This window comes from Acanthochromis polyacanthus, chromosome 23 (assembly GCF_021347895.1).
Source record: "Acanthochromis polyacanthus isolate Apoly-LR-REF ecotype Palm Island chromosome 23, KAUST_Apoly_ChrSc, whole genome shotgun sequence".
In the NCBI taxonomy this organism is placed as follows: Eukaryota; Metazoa; Chordata; class Actinopteri; family Pomacentridae; genus Acanthochromis; species Acanthochromis polyacanthus.
The window spans coordinates 20,363,619-20,377,276 of record NC_067135.1 but is presented as its reverse complement, the minus strand read 5'-3'; the positions used below and the strand labels follow the sequence as shown (position 1 = coordinate 20,377,276).

The window sequence follows — 13,658 nt, the reverse complement described above, 5'->3', positions numbered from 1 at the left end:
GAGGAAACAGATCTAACAAGAAAAGATCAGGAAAAATATTGTGGATGGATTTCTGGGATTATGGCATTGAAAGAAATATAAGTCAAGGAAAAGGCATAAGGTCAAATAAAAAAAATGAAGAGAACAAGAGACAGGCTTTGAGAAGTGATTTCACTAAACCAGAGGATTAAGATTGATACAGTGACTGTAACAGCTGGTGTGTGTGGCATGTGAGTGGGCACATGTTTTGCACTGTCAGTCTTTTGTGACATCGACAGCTTGTATGTATATCTACATTTATAAAAAAAAAGTGATATCATGTACTGGTGTAAATACTATTTCTACTGACCAGTGTTATCTTGGATTTCAACAGGGTCACGGTGATGCCATCCACTGTGACATAGAGTTTTCTGAGGTAGGACACCCCTGACACTCCTCTCTCCTCATTCTTTCCCTCCACAGAAAACCAGGGACCTGCTCATGAAAGCCAAGAATATTATGTTCTAATATTAAAATTAATATTGGCTGATATTGGTAATGATACAATGATAATGAAACACTGATATAAATAAATATCTAAACCTGTTACTACCTGTGTCATTCTTGCATGTCCTGGCCAGCGTGTAGGTACAAGTTCCCATGAAGGTGTAGTACTTATCGTCAAACGTGGAATAGTGAGGATCTCCAGACACCACACAGTCCTGAGAACCTGAGAGAGACAGACAAGTAGCATGAACCTGTTAGCATCACACGACAGCACAGCTGAACTCTCAACTCCAAGATATTTCAGGTAATTACATTGAGTTTGTCAAGCAGGGTATGACTACAAACATTAACTACGATCATTGAAAGTGACTTCATTTATGAACCTCTCTTGCTCAGTTTCATTTTTCTTGTCTGTACATATTCTAAGCCAAAAAACAGGTTATTTTCTTAATAATGAATTGCTGCAGGTTACACTGGAAATATGTTGTTTTGGTGGAGTTTTCATCGCAGAGGATTCTGTTCATTTTTGATATTGTATGTGCATACTTCTTATCCATTCCAGTTGCCACATGTCAAATAGTGTAGTTTGTGTAAATTTACCAGTGGGATAGCAGCCCAGGTCTCCATCCTGGAGTTTGCACTCGTGCAGCGGTGGACAATCAGAAGGTGCACAGGTAACGAAGGGAGCATTGCACGTACACTTCAGCTTACAGTCTTCCACATAAAACTCCTCTCCAGGCTGAGACACAAACATCACAACCAATAATTCAGCAAACATTGTGGGAACATTTGTTGGTTTTGTAAATGTTTTTCCATGAAAATGTACATAAGAGGACAGAAATATACTGAGTGAAGGAGCCACCAAAGTTCTTCCTTGTCTGCCTCAAGGGTTGACGGATTAAGTGTTGCAAGTTGTACACAGAAGCAAATTAATGATTTCTGATATTGATTTAAAAAAATAAAACTGACAGCTTGATACACGTGCTCAAACATCAGTCTCTGCTAGCCTACCAGGGCAACTTCACTGTACCTTATAATACTGGCCATTGGTATAGGTGCAGCCACACGCAGTCTCCTTAACACACTTGCCAGCACTCAGGACGTAGCCGGAATCACAAACGCAGGCCTCAGAACAGGGGCCAGCACAGGAGGGAGGCTTACCAGTACACGTCTCTTGACAGCTGTCTGCACAGAGCTCATAGTGGCTATTTGGGGGGCAGCTCAGCGCTGAAGAGAGGACAAGAAGCTGCAGTCAGTAATAAGGTGGGAATATTTGTTTTCATAATTCATCCTTGTAGCAAATTTTAAAGGTTTATATACAGTGTTTAACATCTGCTGGAAAACATTCCATATCTTCGTTGCATATCGTTATATCACACCTAATCTTTGGTTACAAACCAAGGTCTGCATGTTCAGTTAATATGGTTCATTTGGGCTGGTGTGAAAGCTTTCAAACCTTCAAACTTTCAAACCTTTCAGGAGCCAAAGAATCATGAATTGAGCCCCAGTCAGCTGTCAAATGGACTCCAATGTGCTTCGTTTGTGGTTTAAAATCAAACTAACCAGTATTTAAGGTTGTACAAGTCCAATAAAGTTGCTAGGAGAGATTTTCCAGATTGTCAGGTTTTAATGGTATTTAATGCTTAAGAGAGGCTGGACCTTTTCCATGATTGACCATAATGTCAGCACCTTCAGCCGGCACGTCCCCAATATTTCAGAGCAGAGACTACTGCTTATTTATTTAAATCATTTTAAAACCTGATTTATATATGTTTATTGTACTTTCTGCTTTTTCTACCATTCAAATTTTGCTGGTTGGTTAATAATAACATTATCCATGATGTGACAAGTTCAGAACACACATTTAGACCATATTCAACTTTACACAGACATTTCTAGTTTAGTGACTAATTTCTGGCTTTACTGACTCAGAAGTTCACTTGACTGACTAAATAAAGTAAAAAAGCATGAGAAGCCCACTACTTCTCTTGCTGCTTCCATCTAACCCAACCTACTTCCCTCGAGGTATCATTTCTCCATCAATCCACTCATTCACCCAACTCACGGCAGAAGTCTTCATCCCTCCAGGGTCCAATGTTTACCCCACGGTCCTGGCATTCATTTACATAGGCTTCGATGGCCTCACAGAGAATTCGATGGGCTCCATCCAGCTCACATAAGTCAAAGAGACAGTCCCGGAAGTAGTCCTAAGACATACAGTTAGTTTGTTTAGCTTCAATGCATAATAAAAGGTTCTCATTGCTTTTTGACCATTATGTTGCTTTAGAATCTTCTAAAGTAAACCCTTCTAAGGTACACCCCAGCCACACACACACACACACACACACACACACACACACACACACTCATCACCTCCAAACTCATTGAAAGCATAGAACTTCACATTGGTTTATGCTACACACTGTATGTGTGTGTGTGTGTGTGTGTGTGTGTGTGTGTGTGTGTGTGTGTGTGTGTGTGTGTGTGTGTGTGTGTGTGTGTGTGTGTGTGTGTGTGTGTGTGTGTGTATACATACATTGGGGTTGACTTTGGGGTGGCACACAGCAAAGGGACCCTTCTTGTCCAGCAGGATGCCACAGTATTCAGAGCCCTCATACAGTTCCTGCTCTTCTTCATCACACCCAGGGATGGTGGTGTTGGGTTTCTTGTTACATCTGTCAGCACAGTAATTCAGTTAAACAAGCTATGTTTTCTTCAAAAAGCAATTGTGAGGGAATAGGTGATCTGTGCCCATAAGTAAGAATTAAGAAGAGGTATTTCATCCTGCTGTGGAGTTATGATAGCTTTTGTATCATGTTTTCTCAAAAGCAGTCAAATGTTGTTTTTTCTTCTGTTTGACTTTTCTTATTTTGTGTCACTTCCTCAGTTGATGCATTAATTGTGACGAAGTCCTGACATTACTGAACACAAAAATGCTATGACAGTCATTTGTGGTTTTTAAGTGCCCTCTATTAATACTTCAACTTTACTGCAGCAAAGTCTATGAGGACAAACTAGACAATTAAGAAACATGATGACCATTCTGCAGTGACACAGAGTACACAAATTGATATAGACTAACGAAGATAGACGCAGTGTTTTTGTGTATTTAGGTTGTTTTTTAAAAATGTGTATGCTTGTATTTGTGCAATACTCACTCTGGATCAGTGTTCCAGCTGTCTCCAAAGTCATTGGCATTGTTGGTCAAGGCTCCATCTGGTTTACGGAAGTCATCTTTAGCATTTCCATTGTAATCTCCACACAAACCACACAGCTGGTCTGCATAGCTGCAGATGACAAGAAAACAAGTAAGACAGAGTTCTGTGGAACCAAACTCTATTTCAATCATATTGTCAGCTTTATGTCAATACATCCACTCACTCTTTAATCACTTTGATGTCCATGAAGTGGTTTCCATCATAGCGAACAGTTACACCAAAGCTCATGGACACAGTGTAGTGCTTTCCAGCCTTGAACACAGAAACATCTGGGGCCAGGCTCACTGGTATGTTGACATTGGTTCCATTCACCTTAATGACAAAAGCAGGCGTGAATAACTTAATGATTGAAGATGTAGAATTCAGCCAATTAATGGAAACTGTCTATGTACAGAGCTTTCAGTTATTTATGTCAAAATAATGGCATTAGTAGCCAAAAAAGTATATTTATACTTTGCAGAAGTTAATTGATAATAACAGCCCTCGTATAAACTATGCATACATGCGCTGTAAGGTAACCTTACAATGTCACAGAGTGAAACTCTACAATTCCCCATTTATACAGGAAAACAATTCCAGCAGAACCAGACGATGGTCACCTGCCAGGGCTAGTTGGTGTGACTTTTTGTCATGGTGTCACCCTGTTTGTAAAACAGTTGTGTTAGTTCTGCAGGTCATTGCCACATTTCTTACTTGCACGGTGCCGCCTTTGAGAATGGAGATCTTCTTCATGTACACATACACATGTACAGCCTTCAAATAGGAGACCTTATGATTGTTGTGGCGATTTTCGTTGTCAGCATGGATCTCAAAGTATGGCTCAGTTGTTTTATTACAGGGTCCAGACATCAGATAGCTGCAGCTGCCCATGAAGTTGTACTTGCGTTTGTCAAAGGTGGTGTAGTGAGGATCACCAGTTGCTATGCATGTGGATGTATCTAAGATGATAACATATGAGAAAGTGTACATTTGCATTTATTTTGTTACAAATATATTTCGGTGGGCTGAGCAGTTATTTAAGAAAACCCCTAGCTAAGACCCAGTCTCAGTCTCATATTACTGCTTAAATGTAACAACACAAATACAGAATAATCAGTGAGTGATAGAGTGTTAAGATTTGCAAGGCATGTTTTTGTATTTCATCACTGGAGACTATCATTTTACGATTTGCGGTTGCTCACTTGACAGCTCATATTCAGAAACACACTTTTATGCCTTATGACTGACTGTTGGCTTAGTGATAGTCCCTAAAGCATTGGATTGTCAGTCAGTAATTACACTGTTGTAATCAGTCCTAAACATTTTCACCTTCAGAGATGAATCGACCATGCAATGTTCAAAATAATTCTTTTACATGTTGCCAAACATTGTTACCTTTAGGATAACACCCTGAAACACCATTAACTTCTCGACACTCTTCAGTGGGGTCACAGGAGTTATCTACGCATTCCAAAGTGTAGTTTCCTGCACAGTGGCACAGTTTTGAACAGCCATCTCCAAATATAACTTCGCCAGGCTGAAACAAAATGAACATATGTCACAAAAGCTACATCGCTCAACATAATGCATCAGATCTTGTCATTTAAATTTTTTATGAAACAGAAAATCAAGCATATGGGAATATTAGGATATAAAACCTCATAATAGTTATTGTCGTCATCCAGACAGCCACATTTGTCCACTGGCACACAACGTTTTCCCTTGAAGAGATACCCTGGTTTGCAGAAGCAGCCACTGATACAAGAGCCAGAACAGTTGGTGGAGGGTTCCTGACAGGTGGGAATACAAGCTGGACCGCAGTCTATGTACTCTGCATTAGGAGGACATTTTTCTAAAGAGAGAAAATGAATTATCTTAGCAAAGACTGGGGATAATAAATGTGCAAAAGAATGAAAGAAAAAACAATCACACTTCACTTTCACACTTTAATGTGCAGTCTATAGCTTCGTATACCTGTGGTGTGACAGTCCAGCACTCCTTCCACCACTTTACACTCCTGTGAGGGGCTGCATTTCCAGGGCTCACAGGTAATGTGGCCATTGCCGTTGCACTTACAACGCTCTGAGCAGTCAGTCTCCGAGAACCAAGTGTCTCCAGCCTACACAATAGCCCAAAAATACATAGTCAAACACAAAACATATCAACATAAAATTATATGCATTATATGCTTTGTTGTCCCACTTGGGGAAATTTGCCTTGGACTGTGGTTTCAGGATAAAGGGAATGCGATTAGATGTTTGTTTGTTTTTTACTTACAGGATGATAAGATCCACTGGTGTCCACACAGCCACAGTCTTTCAATGCCACACATTTGTCACCGCTGAGAATGAAACCTGGGTCACAGTCACAACCCTCCACACATATGTCTTCACAGCCAGGTGGTCCAACCACACCCACACATGTCTCAGGACATGAACTGACACACAGTGAGTAGGAGCTGTTTGGTGGACATTCCAGGGCTGCATGGAAGAACAGAGGGATGGAGAAAGGGATGAATGGTGGGCAATGGAAGAGTAGGAAAGATGTGGATGAATTGATTAATTAGAGGAGGCAGAAGGAATCAAAGGTGGGGTAAGTTCAAGACCAGGACAGAAAAAAATGGTCTCTTCTTTGGGTTTGGATAGGATCATGGTGAATGTTGGAGCTTGTTCTGGTACTGGCTGAAGGAGGGAGAATTTCTCTCCTGAAGTGTTACTGTGGGTAAACTATATGTACAGTTACTATGGCAGACACACCGAATGGGTGTAGGTATGTGATTTACTTCAATAGTCATATTTGTACTGGAAAAAATTGCTTCCAATACAGTCCATCAATAGAATGCTGGCAGCACTCATAGTTTTATGTTTAAGTCTACTACAGCACAAGAGGGAGAATCATCTTCCTGGCTATCCCAAAGCTATCTTTCTGGTTTTCCACAATTTCTGCATTTTAGCATTTTATTAGCAATATTAGAAAAAAAAAAAAAAACCCTACACATTCTCTGGCTCTGTTGTGAAATTAAGAAAAAGAACAAACAATCCTGTTGGAAAAACAAGCTTGCTATATTGAAATATTGAGGGCTTACGGCAGAAGTCTGGAGTCCTCCACTGGTCCACCGTGGCCCCAGCTCTGTGGCATGCATCAGTGTAGGCCTCCAGTTGGTTGCACAGCACATGCTGCTGGCCGTGAAACTGACACATGTCAAACACACAACTCTGGAAGAATGGAGTAGGATCCACCACATTGATACATTCCCTGGAATTGAGAAAAACACTTGCTCAGTTTGAGGAGGAGAAGGTAGATGGCGTAGAGCACTGAACGCTTGAGGAAATATATAGGAAAAATGGTTCTCATATATGCACTTTTCCTAAAAACAGTACCAGTTTTTCTCCACTTCTGTTGGAGTTCTTTAAGCTCAGGTAGGTAGGTAGCTTCTTCAAGTACCTTGGAGGACTTGTTACATTTAATTAGTCGATTTAGCCAGAAGCCTGCTGTGCCGAAAGAGGGAATTTCCTATTATATTTGTCTAACTTGTTGTTTAATGCTTAATTTGAGACATGTAAGGAAATGATTGACAGTGGAGGCCTTTCAGTTGATGCAGTAAGGTGTCACAGCCTCTAAGTCTTGAGGTGTTAAAATCATGGTTGTGGTTTGGTTCCTTTAAGTTCCTCCCTAAGCGTGTTTGTTCTGTGGTGCAGCTCAGAGTCCGGTGCTGCTTACTGTTAACACTCCAAAGTGAGTTTTCACTGCAGATCAATCGCACTTCTCAGCGTATCTGTAATGGTTTCTTAACTAGTTAACCATCTATAAAACAGTTTGTAAAATATTATTGATGATCATGTCATGGTGATGTCATTGAGGGTTTGTCCGTTTTTGGAGACTACAAAGTAACAGGAGAAATTTAGTTTTGGGATTTATCAGTACTAGTGACACTATTGCCCTGTGTAGCTGTGTTTAGTCAGGTACCTCTAAGCACTGCAGTCAAGAAATTGGAATATGTCAGTAAAAATGGGAAGAAAAGCTTTGTTCTCACCTGAAGGGTCCAGCAGGATCTTTAATTTTGCCACATTTATCTGGTTTCACCACCTCAGTTTCAAGTTCAGGGTCACAGTCTGGATCGGGCTTTGTGTCTGGGGTACACCTGATCAATAGAACAGAAAGCACAGTAACATTTAACTTCTCAAATCAATTGCACATTCACTTGAATTAATCTTTAGGAAATTGGGTTGACAGGAGAATGCGAGGACAGCAGGAAGATAGTATTGAACTGAACTGAATTGAATTGAACTGAATGAAACTGAATTTACTCTTCCTCTCGGCCAATGTTAGCATCTAAGGATGAGTGGTGAATACAAGGATGGATACGTAGGATATGATGTGTTGTTTTTATTTTATTTTCATTCCCTTTCTATTGCTATCTAATTGGACATAGAGATTATAAAGTCCAACTATGAGTCACACACAACTTAGTTGCATGCCTAAAGGAAGTTCAAAGTAAATCTGCAAATTCTCAGATTACAGCACAAAGATGAATGTGTAGAAACTCACGTGTCATCCTCGTCCTCATCTGTCTGCCAGCTGTTCCCAAAGTCATTGACATTTCCTACCAGAGTGCCATCTGGTTTAGTGAAGTCATTGTCTGGGTTTTCATCATAGTCCCCACAGAGACCGCACATCTGGTCGTAGTAGGTGCTGGAGGGACAAGAACAATGTGGATTAACAGATGAGGTCTTAAAATGTAAGACTTACAAGACCAAGTATTGTTTGGCCCTTTCATGAAATCTAAGAAATCTCTTCATCTGATACAATAAGCCAAGGCATCATCAATAGATGATACATAAGGAGCTTTGAACTACAGCTTGCAAAGATAATCAGCAGCTTTCTTAAACAACTGTCATGAACTGATCTCTTTAGTTGTGTCAACCTGCACTGAGAATAACTATGACCTTCAGCAGTTAAAATAGACTCCCACATATATGCTCTTCAGATCTTGTCTTTTGAATTGAAAATATATGGTGTATCTGGATGAAGACATTTCAGGCATCATCCAAGAGGTTTCTTTACTTCTCTGGCCCATTATTGACCTGGGACATGTCTGAAGGTGTGAAGATGTGAATGGTTGTAAAACCAGGTGGTCCAACAGTAACACCAGTAATAAAGGCCATGGGGCTGTCCCTTTGCACAACAAAGAATGTAAATCTGTCATGTCTGAAGTGACTAAATGCTGGTTTGTTGCTTTGAGTAGTATCTGCTGTGCTCTGTTGATCTGCTTTAAGGCCAGTAATGTACACATTCTGGGTTGAGAAAGCAGATGCTTTGAAAAAGGGATGAAGAATACCATATATGTCATGTTGGAACAGCCATCCCTAAACAGAGGAGGGGGTCTACCATGCTGTTTATTGAGCACCTCTTATGCAGTAATAAGATCTCACCCCAGAAAGTTTAATTCCCTCTAGACAAGGCACATGACGATTTCAATGCATTTTTGAATTGTGTCATATTTCTTGTTATCTTATAAAATTCTACAACTTTCACATATTGGAGCAGCTGTTTACAAAGCAAATTCCATGCAGGAATATTAAACTCACGATTCTATTCATCATTTCAGACAAATATGTGGAATGATAAAAGACACAGCAAAATGCACAAAGGTTTATGAATATATTTCACCAGTAATAGAAGAGTTTCCACAGCAAAAACAACAGAAGAGTAACAATTCAGGCTTGTTTAAATGTCAAAATACCTTTAAACAAACTTGTATACTAACCTTGGAACTGTGATCTGAGCATAATGGTCTCCATTCCAACGCACCCTCAGACCAAAGGTTGTCTGCACGGTGACGAACTGACCAGCGAGAGTTATAGACATGAGAGGAGAGGGGGAATGAGGCAAGGCTACCTGCAGTCCGTTCACCTGCCAAAGAGATGGAGAAAGAAATGACATGAGGCAATGCTACACAGAAGCTGCAGATTAAATCAGTATTAACCACATATTATCAGTTTATTGGGTTGGTTTACTGTTTCCAATTTTAAATTTCATGGATAAGCTGATACAACACTGACACTGAGGAAACAGATCTAACAAGAAAGGATCAGGAAAAATAGTGTGGATGGATTTCTGGGATTATGGCATTGAAAGAAATATAAGTCAAGGAAAAGGCATAAGGTCAAATAAAAAAATGAAGAGAACAAGAGACAGGCTTTGAGAAGTGATTTCACTAAACCAGAGGATTAAGATTGATACAGTGACTGTAACAGCTGGTGTGTGTGGCATGTGAGTGGGCACATGTTTTGCACTGTCAGTCTTTTGTGACATCGACAGCTTGTATGTATATCTACATTTATAAACAAAAATGATATCATGTACTGGTGTAAATATTATTTCTACTGACCAGTGTTATCTTGGATTTCAACAGGGTCACGGTGATGCCATCCACTGTGACATAGAGTTTTCTGAGGTAGGACACCCCTGACACTCCTCTCTCCTCATTCTTTCCCTCCACAGAAAACCAGGGACCTGCTCATGAAAGCCAAGAATATTATGTTCTAATATTAAAATTAATATTGGCTGATATTGGTAATGATACAATGATAATGAAACACTGATATAAATAAATATCTAAACCTGTTACTACCTGTGTCATTCTTGCATGTCCTGGCCAGCGTGTAGGTACAAGTTCCCATGAAGGTGTAGTACTTATCGTCAAACGTGGAATAGTGAGGATCTCCAGACACCACACAGTCCTGAGAACCTGAGAGAGACAGACAAGTAGCATGAACCTGTTAGCATCACACGACAGCACAGCTGAACTCTCAACTCCAAGATATTTCAGGTAATTACACTGAGTTTGTCAAACAGGGTATGCCTACACACATTAACTACTATCACTGAGAGTGAAGCCATTTCTCAACTTCTCTTGCTCAGTTTCATTTTTCTTGTCTGTTCATATTCCAAGCCAAAAAACAGGTTATTTTGTTAACAATGAACTGCTGCAGGTTACACTGGAAATATGTTGTTTTGGTGGAGTTTTCATCGCAGAGGATTCTGTTCATTTTTAATATTGTATGTGCATACTTCTTATCCATTCCAGTTGCCACATGTCAAATAGTGTAGTTTGTGTAAATTTACCAGTGGGATAGCAGCCCAGGTCTCCATCCTGGAGTTTGCACTCGTGCAGCGGTGGACAATCAGAAGGTGCACAGGTAACGAAGGGAGCATTGCACGTACACTTCAGCTTACAGTCTTCCAAATAAAACTCCTCTCCAGGCTGAGACACAAACATCACAACCAATAATTCAGCAAACATTGTGGGAACCTTTGCTGGTTTTGTAAATGTTTTTCCATGAAAATGTACATAAGAGGACAGAAATATACTGAGTGAAGGAGCCACCAAAGTTTTTCATTGTCTGCCTCAAGGGTCGAAGGATTAAGTGTTGCAAGTTGTACACAGAAGCAAATTTTTGATTTGTGATATTGATTTAAAAAAATAAAACTGACAGCTTGATACACGTGCTCAAACATCAGTCTCTGCTGACCTACCAGGGCAACTTCACTGTACCTTATAATACTGGCCATTGGTATAGGTGCAGCCACACGCAGTCTCCTTTACACACTTGCCAGCACTCAGGACGTAGCCGGAATCACAAACGCAGGCCTCAGAACAGGGGCCAGCACAGGAGGGAGGCTTACCAGTACACGTCTCTTGACAGCTGTCTGCACAGAGCTCATAGTGGCTATTTGGGGGGCAGCTCAGCGCTGAAGAGAGGACAAGAAGCTGCAGTCAGTAATAAGGCGGGAATATTTGTCTTCATAACTCACCCTTGTAGCAAATTTTAAAGGTTTATATACAGTGTTTAACATCTGCTGGAAAACATTCCATATCTTCGTTGCATATCGTTATATCACACCTAATCTTTGGTTACAAACCAAGGTCTGCATGTTCAGTTAATATGGTTCATTTGGGCTGGTGTGAAAGCTTTCAAACCTTCAAACTTTCAAACCTTTCGGGAGCCAAAGAATCATGATTTGAATGGTATTTAATGCTTAAGAGAGGCTGGACCTTTTCCATGATTGACCATAATGTCAGCACCTTCAGCAGGCACGTCCCCAATGTTTCAGAGCAGAGACTACTGCTTATTTATTTAAATCATTTTAAAACCTGATTGACATATGTTTATTGTACTTTCTGCTTTTTCAACCATTCAAATTTTGCTGGTTGGTTAATAATAACATTATCCATGATGTGACAAATCCAATCACACATTTAGACCATATTCAACTTTACACAGACATTTCTAGTTTAGTGACTAATTTCTATCTTTACTGACTCAGAAGTTCACTTGACTGACTAAATAAAGTAAAAAAGCATGAGAAGCCCACTACTTCTCTTGCTGCTTCCATCTAACCCAACCTACTTCCCTCGAGGTATCATTTCTCCATCAATCCACTCATTCACCCAACTCACGGCAGAAGTCTTCATCCCTCCAGGGTCCAATGTTTACCCCACGGTCCTGGCATTCATTTACATAGGCTTCGATGGCCTCACAGAGAATTCGATGGGCTCCATCCAGCTCACATAAGTCAAAGAGACAGTCCCGGAAGTAGTCCTAAGACATACAGTTAGTTTGTTTAGCTTCAATGCATAATAAAAGGTTCTCATTGCTTTTTGACCATTATGTTGCTTTAGAATCTTCTAAAGTAAACCCTTCTAAGGTACACCCCAGCCACACACACACACACACACACACACACACACACACACACACACACACACAGACGCACACACACTCATCACCTCCAAACTCATTGAAAGCATAGAACTTCACATTGGTTTATGCTACACACTGTATGTGTGTGTGTGTGTGTGTGTGTGTGTGTGTGTGTGTGTGTGTGTGTGTGTGTGTGTGTGTGTGTGTGTGTGTGTGTGTGTATACATACATTGGGGTTGACTTTGGGGTGGCACACAGCAAAGGGACCCTTCTTGTCCAGCAGGATGCCACAGTATTCAGAGCCCTCATACAGTTCCTGCTCTTCTTCATCACACCCAGGGATGGTGGTGTTGGGTTTCTTGTTACATCTGTCAGCACAGTAATTCAGTTAAACAAGCTATGTTTTCTTCAAAAAGCAATTGTGAGGGAATAGGTGATCTGTGCCCATAAGTAAGAATTAAGAAGAGGTATTTCATCCTGCTGTGGAGTTGTGATAGCTTTTGTATCATGTTTTCTCAAAAGCAGTCAAATGTTGTTTTTTCTTCTGTCTGACTTTTCTTATTTTGTGTCATTTCCTCAGTTGATGCATTAATTGTGACGAAGTCCTGACATTACTGAACACAAAAATCCTATGGCAGTCATTCGTGGTTTTTAAGTGCCCTCTATTAATACTTCAACTTTACTGCAGGAAAGTCTATGAGGACAAACTAGACAATTAAGAAACATGATGACCATTGTGCAGTGACACAGAGTACACAAATTGATATAGACTAACAAAGATAGACGCAGTGTTTTTGTGTATTTAGGTTGTTTTTTAAAAATGTGTATGCTTGTATTTGTGCAATACTCACTCTGGATCAGTGTTCCAGCTGTCTCCAAAGTCATTGGCATTGTTGGTCAAGGCTCCATCTGGTTTACGGAAGTCATCTTTAGCATTTCCATTGTAATCTCCACACAAACCACACAGCTGGTCTGCATAGCTGCAGATGACAAGAAAACAAGTAAGACAGAGTTCTGTGGAACCAAACTCTATTTTCAATCATATTTTCAGCTTTATGTCAATACATCCACTCACTCTTTAATCACTTTGATGTCCATGAAGTGGTTTCCATCATAGCGAACAGTTACACCAAAGCTCATGGACACAGTGTAGTGCTTTCCAGCCTTGAACACAGAAACATCTGGGGCCAGACTCACTGGTATGTTGACATTGGTTCCATTCACCTTAATGACAAAAGCAGGCGTGAATAACTTAATGATTGAAGATGTAGAATTCAGCCAATTAATG

General features: G+C 40.3%; 1 protein-coding gene across 1 annotated transcript in view; it reads right to left on the bottom strand.

Moving 5' to 3' along the window:
- zanl (zonadhesin, like) overlaps positions 1–13,658 on the bottom strand; it is a 56,503-nt gene that overhangs the window by 18,263 nt on the left and 24,582 nt on the right. Inside the window, exons 29-52 of the mRNA XM_051944241.1 lie at positions 13,446–13,594; positions 13,222–13,350; positions 12,600–12,738; positions 12,127–12,268; positions 11,221–11,417; positions 10,791–10,929; positions 10,297–10,413; positions 10,054–10,178; positions 9,430–9,575; positions 8,211–8,354; positions 7,696–7,803; positions 6,748–6,917; positions 5,930–6,142; positions 5,321–5,598; positions 5,058–5,199; positions 4,377–4,621; positions 3,847–3,995; positions 3,624–3,752; positions 3,002–3,140; positions 2,531–2,672; positions 1,496–1,692; positions 1,066–1,204; positions 572–688; positions 329–453 (exon numbers count right to left, since the gene is read on the bottom strand). Of these exons, the coding sequence (XP_051800201.1) occupies positions 329–453; positions 572–688; positions 1,066–1,204; positions 1,496–1,692; positions 2,531–2,672; positions 3,002–3,140; positions 3,624–3,752; positions 3,847–3,995; positions 4,377–4,621; positions 5,058–5,199; positions 5,321–5,598; positions 5,930–6,142; positions 6,748–6,917; positions 7,696–7,803; positions 8,211–8,354; positions 9,430–9,575; positions 10,054–10,178; positions 10,297–10,413; positions 10,791–10,929; positions 11,221–11,417; positions 12,127–12,268; positions 12,600–12,738; positions 13,222–13,350; positions 13,446–13,594 (3,720 nt within the window). The remainder of the gene's footprint in view (positions 1–328; positions 454–571; positions 689–1,065; positions 1,205–1,495; positions 1,693–2,530; positions 2,673–3,001; positions 3,141–3,623; positions 3,753–3,846; positions 3,996–4,376; positions 4,622–5,057; positions 5,200–5,320; positions 5,599–5,929; positions 6,143–6,747; positions 6,918–7,695; positions 7,804–8,210; positions 8,355–9,429; positions 9,576–10,053; positions 10,179–10,296; positions 10,414–10,790; positions 10,930–11,220; positions 11,418–12,126; positions 12,269–12,599; positions 12,739–13,221; positions 13,351–13,445; positions 13,595–13,658) is intronic.